Consider the following 6,066-nt stretch of genomic DNA (forward strand, 5'->3'; position numbering starts at 1 on the left):
CAAAACTAAAAACAAACAAACAAACAAACAAACAAACAAAAACAAAAAAAAACAAACAAACACCTTAAACTCATTGAAGTTACTTGGTAATTAAAAGATTGGGATATACTTTTTACACTTAATATTCTGTGGCTATCAGTAGGGAAAGCCCATAAGCTTGAAACAGAACAGTGAAGGGATGCTCAGTGTTTGTGTACTGAAAGCTGAAGCCCTGACCTTGGTCAGCTATCTAATACAACACTTGATAATCTTTATGGTCCTTTTCAACCCAGGCCATTCTAACACGCTGGAGTCATTAGCGGGATTCTTGGTGTAACTAGCGTGCTTGCAGCAGAACCCACACAAGTCTGAGAAGCTAGTTTGACTGCTAGCAACAAACACAGCAGACTTTTATCCAGTTCCTCTCAGAAACAGTGCTGTAAAGAAGTTTAAATCTCTACCAGCGATACTATTCAAAGAGAGATACAATATAAAGTGTAATTTAAGATATTTTACATCACATCCTCAAATTTAGCTGTAAACAAAGAACACCATGGCTTCAATGAAAGTTACTTAAATTTGAATGCAGAGAACACTTTATTAACTGATTACAGTTTTGATGACCAATCTTAAACCATAATTAATATGGGAAACATAGTGGGGGACATTAAGGCTGAGCCATATATATATAGACAAATCTGGATACTGATAATCTGTACATTTAACCTCTGCTTTTTTTTTTTATACATCTTTTATTCAGTGTCTGAAATTAATCAAAGAAAACAACCAAAAAACTGGCCACTAATTTAAGATCTTAGTCTGGAATGAAATTTTTGCATGGGTTTTTGAATGCAGTATAGATCTCAGGGGAGATCAAATAAAAAAAGATTTGCAAACATGCTCCAAATCAAGCATTCAAGTATATTTGGAGTTTATCATTACAGTTCTGTGCAAGTGATTTTATTTTCAGCAACAAGTAGTAGTTCTCTCCTTTAGAAGTTTACGCTCTACTTAAGAGGGTATTAAAATCAACTAATAAGTTGGGAAATCAATATAAATTAAGTGCCTGTGGTGTGCATCAGCTTCCTGCTCTAAGCAACCTTTATCTGTAAGTGGACGTAACTGCCAGTTTCACAGAATTACACCGACTTATCAACAAAACCCAGAAATTTATCTACTATTCTTGCACTGTGAACAGTAGTCCTACATGATGTGACACCATTTTTCACCTGTACAGCTCCCTTTTGTAAAGTTGGGCAACACATGAAAGAAAGACAGACAAACTCTTTGTGTTCTGAAACGACGTTTCAGTTCTTTAGTTCCAGTCACTGAAGGAAGAGGCAGAGGCAAGTTTGAATTACCCCAGAAAACTGAACAATTGGTTTTATTTGGTGTCTTCAAGATGCTTCACCTTCTGTGGGAGACGTAGGTGATGTCGGAGAAACCATTTCAGGTTTTCGTGAAATTCTGTCCAATTCTGCCTGAACATCTGTTAAAACTGGCTTCTGACCTACAAAAGAAATGCACATCACTCAGTGATGTTAATGAAACCATTTTGGGAAAGACTTTCTATTTTCAATTCTCAAGCAGCATCTGCAAATCTGCCAAACAAAAAAAGCCAAAGAAAAAACCAACCTGTTACTGCTTCAGGCAAATCCTAGAAATGTTACTCTGCACCCCGAAGTGTGCAGTAAAGGCCTAAGGCCAAGAATCAGCAGCAAAGGAACAAAAGAAATATAGTCACGTCCTGTATTTCAGATTTTTCAAAGTAACTTCCATAACTATATATAAAGTTGTGGGCATATGAAGAGTTAATGTAAAGTCTAGAAAATACACTTCTCTGTATTTTATAAATTATGAATTCTTCTGAACAATTTGCTGTATCAGCTGTATTTTGAAGTAATTCTGAATAGAAATCAGGAGTTTTACCATAGACCAGTTTCTGTTCCACAAACATGGTCAGCTGAAGTTGACACTGCTGCTCAAGGTATGTGCACAGCTTCAGGTGGCAAATCTCTCACTCTCCTCACCTGCTTACCTCCCCCATAACTTGGGATAGCACAAACATTTGTACACTTACAATTACCCTAGCTTGCAATACACCTTATTCCCCAGCCTTGCCTACATCTAGCTTTAAAGGAATCACTATCAGACATTTTGGATGAATACTAAACATGCTGTTGGAAGAAAATACTAAATTGATTGACTGCTGAAGTCACTCATTCAAAACCTTCATCAAATCAGAGCTATAGCACTGGCAAAAGGAAGTTTAAAAAGTATTAAGAAGTTAAAAAGTATTGAAGTCATTTTAACATCGATGATAAAAATACACTTCACTTTGAAATGAAGTCCCAATGTATCTGAATAATATTAAGATTGCTTATGGCATAAGCTGCTTACACAGCTACAAGAGAAGGTTTTCTTTCATTCTCTGAGCCATAAGAAGGGCAGGCAATACTGAATCACTGTGAGAATAAAAAGCCATATCCAATGAAACATGCAGTTAAAAGTAGTAGTGTTCATACTTCTGATAAACTACACTGAATGATGCACAGCTCAGTCTAAATTGTGAGCTGATCTTTTTAGCATACCTGACTTTTTTGCTGATGGTGGTAGATTGCTGCCAGTACCTCCTGTGCTGCCACCTCCAGGACTGCCACCAACACCACCAGGGCCACCAGGGGAACCAGTTTTCTTACTCAACAGACTATTAAAGAAGTTTGCCAGGACTCCCTCACTGGTAGCTCCAGCTACAAGACAAAAAACATCCAAACATTATCCAGATAAACAGCAATTCAATATTTTGGTTATGCTAAATAAGCATATTAAAGAAAGGTACGTCCCCAAATTAATTCTTGTTCCCAAAAAGAAAAAGATACCTTTCATGTTGGGATCAATTTTTTTGGATCCAGCAGGGATAGGTGTAACACTGGCAACATTGGATGTTACAGATCTATTTGGTGTCCTAGGAGATCCTCCAGGAACTCTCGGTGAGGCGTCCTGTGCAAAGGAAGAGGAGAAAATTAAAAAGTCTTCCAAATAATCAAATCATGCACTGTAATTGCATGTGAAATTAAGCACCTGCTTCTCAGTTCTACTTCTTTTTTAATAATGTAGTTTCCCTCACAACTGAAATGAGGCAAGATTAGATTTTATGTTGTTTTTGTTTGTTTTTTTTTCCCCCCACTTATGATATTATTACAAATATTAACTTCAGTGCAACTGAAGCACTGCTGAAGCTTCCCTCCAGGCACCTCAATGAGAAAATGAAGCTGTTATTTTATAGTTCCTCTGACCACAGTGAAAACTGCACCGATGAGATTATAGAGGACCTAAAATCAGCTTCTTGGAAAGACAACACCACATGCCATCAATTACGTGGAAAGGACTAAAGGCAGTCCAAGGAAAAAAAAAACAAGTGAACAAAAGAGCTCCAAACAAAATAAACCCCCCAAAACATTACTCAGTTCTTCAATGATAACAGATGTTTTTGTAAAATTGCAGTTCATCTAAAAAAAGTTGAAGTAATCTCTAAAAATTAACATGCTCTCTATTAAGCTTCTTACTTTCTAGTTATTTTGAATTTAGACATCATAATCCTCACTTAACCATATATAATTTTTTCCCCCAGAGTTTCAATATTCCTAGAATGACAGCGCCAAATTTTGGATATAAAACTCACCAAAGCAATTCAGCTGACATACAGTTTGCTCCCTGGCACACTCTTGGGATGGAAAGGGTAGTCAAGTAACTGCTTAGATGCACTCTAACATATGAAAAGTAAAGCCACAGCATTTAGCCCTTGCTGCCAATACAAGTTGTCATGCCTAGCTGAGAAGAAGTGTCATCATTTTAGAGCAGTGTAAGAAATAGGCTTTAAACACTACATAGTTACAAATAAATTGATCAAAACTACTTGATCACACAGTTAAGAGACAAACAGCCCTCAAATACAGGTGATGGTATTGGAAGTACTTTGTTACTACTAACCACTGGTCTTCCTGCAGCAGTAGGTGGCTGTTTCACCAATTGAGACTGCAAAAAAGAAAACAAACAACCAATAAACCCAGATATTATTAGATATTACAAAACTTTTTTTTTTTTCTGAAGAATCTTGTTAGATGAAACATCAGCTGTTTGTTTTATAAGCAGAACATTACCTGCTGCTTCATAAGAAACACTTGGTCATCTTCTGCAACAATTTCTTTCTCATGAACAAACTGCAACACAAAGAAAAAAACACACTAATACCAGGACCTGCAAGAATACAACATAAAGCATAGGATACACAGTATCTGTTCACAGATGCACGCTCTGACGCATATCGTTACCTTATCCCGGCCTAAGCTTGGCCTTACTTTCAGTAAATTTTGCACTAGGATGAAGTGGCATAAGAAATAGAGACATCTTAGATCCCAGGTCTACACAGCAAGTCACCAAACATAAGCTTTGCCAAAGCAAGCAAGGCAAATACCAAAATTTATTATCTGCAGTATATAAGCAGGCAAAAAGTTTGCCAGTTACATTTCCCTTGGATTCTTAGTACTCAACACATTGCTGTATGCCTTGGTTTCTCCCCTGAAGATTATAAAAGGGCACAGCATTATGTTTTCTCAGCTGAAATAATCGACACTTGGAAAATGATCACTCCCAAACTCTTAACTTCACTAGAAAGAAGGCAAATATTTCTGCGATAACTATTACATATACATGGGCCCACTTTGCTGGCATTTTGTTTAATCCCTCTATGTTTTCCATACAGTTCAACCTTTTTTCTTAAATGGTATGAGAGAGGAAATAGACCAAAAAGTTCTGAACATACTGTGTAAGCTGGAGAAGAGCTATACAAAACACTAAGAAAACATTGAGAGCAAAATGAAAAGACAAAATAAGCAAAAATAAGTTTATTGTATTCTTGGAAGCAAAGCTCTGAAAGCTGACAGGGAGATAAGCAAATAAAAAGCTGCCAAAAATATTAGCAAAATGTATTCCATTTTTAAAACCTCTCATTTTACCTTTCTGACCGGTGGTTTTCTTATGCTGTCTTCAAAACTGTCTTCTGCTTTTAGTGTTTGAAAGTTCTCATGCAAGATGCCAATCTTCTTGTCGTTATCCCAACCTGCAGGACTAGAAAGAAGGATCATTTGGCTTTAAATTCCATCATTACTTCAGGTTATTCTTGAACGCAGTTCTTATCATGGATCCACATGATCCATGATCCACAAAGCCCAGAAAGTTGTCATTTCCTTTCTTCTGTGCAAGGGTGTTATTGACCAGTACAGGTAACTGCAGACAAGGACTGGTTCACCATAACAGAAAGGAAATGTCTCTTGGTTTATCATTTTTCTTTGAGGCAGCGAGTATTTGTTAACTCAGCCAACTTCCCTCTCCAAATCCCCCAGCTCATCAGACTGCTACACTCATCTTTCAAAAACATAGGACAAAAAAGGCTCTGCAGTCCTGTACAAATGTATGTTGTAGTCATATACACACAACAGTGCAGATAACTTACATAAATACTGCATCTTTTTCCACAACAACAGCTGGGACATTGAAAGGAAACCCGTACAACTTCTGGACTATATATTTATAGACTAAATCAATGTTTTTGTTCTCCTTTACCGAGGTGTAAATAAGCGCGGCCCCATCTGAGTGCACTTGTTAAAGAAAACTCCATTTTAGTGGTTAGTAAGAAATAGGAAAATGACCCACTTTTGTTGTTTTAAAGGTTATCTCCTCTGAAACATTTAAGAGGAATACAAAAATCAAATAGGCCAAGCAACTTCCAATGCCATTTTTTGAAATAAGCTATTTAAGAATTTAAGTCTCTCTTCCTGCATATATATTTTAGGGCAACTCATCTATTGGTTTTTGAGTAAAGGCTCTTCTCACATTCGAAGCCCACAATACCAATAGCTTCACTATGATGTCTTTTAAACCGATGCTATACGAAGTTATTACGGACCTTTCTCTCCAGCAGCAGTGTAGAGGATGTTCTTCGCATCCTGTTCCATCCGTACTGGCCCCAGGGCCATGGCACGGGCTATCTCTTGTTTAATCTGCTCAAAAGCCTGCTGCTGCTCAGGA

At 37.2% G+C, this 6,066-nt stretch overlaps 1 protein-coding gene across 1 annotated transcript in view; it reads right to left on the bottom strand.

The window, feature by feature from the left end:
• Window positions 1-552: 552 nt before the first annotated feature.
• The window catches only part of DYNC1LI1 (dynein cytoplasmic 1 light intermediate chain 1), a gene marked incomplete at its 5' end in the record, with an annotated part of 21,799 nt that continues 16,285 nt past the window's right edge, over window positions 553-6,066 (bottom strand). Inside the window, 7 exons of the mRNA XM_010713078.2 lie at window positions 553-1,489; window positions 2,571-2,729; window positions 2,859-2,979; window positions 3,970-4,014; window positions 4,140-4,199; window positions 4,995-5,106; window positions 5,492-5,627. Of these exons, the coding sequence (XP_010711380.2) occupies window positions 1,377-1,489; window positions 2,571-2,729; window positions 2,859-2,979; window positions 3,970-4,014; window positions 4,140-4,199; window positions 4,995-5,106; window positions 5,492-5,627 (746 nt within the window). The remainder of the gene's footprint in view (window positions 1,490-2,570; window positions 2,730-2,858; window positions 2,980-3,969; window positions 4,015-4,139; window positions 4,200-4,994; window positions 5,107-5,491; window positions 5,628-6,066) is intronic.

Source organism: Meleagris gallopavo, chromosome 6, assembly GCF_000146605.3.
Source record: "Meleagris gallopavo isolate NT-WF06-2002-E0010 breed Aviagen turkey brand Nicholas breeding stock chromosome 6, Turkey_5.1, whole genome shotgun sequence".
Lineage (NCBI taxonomy): Eukaryota > Metazoa > Chordata > Aves > Galliformes > Phasianidae > Meleagris > Meleagris gallopavo.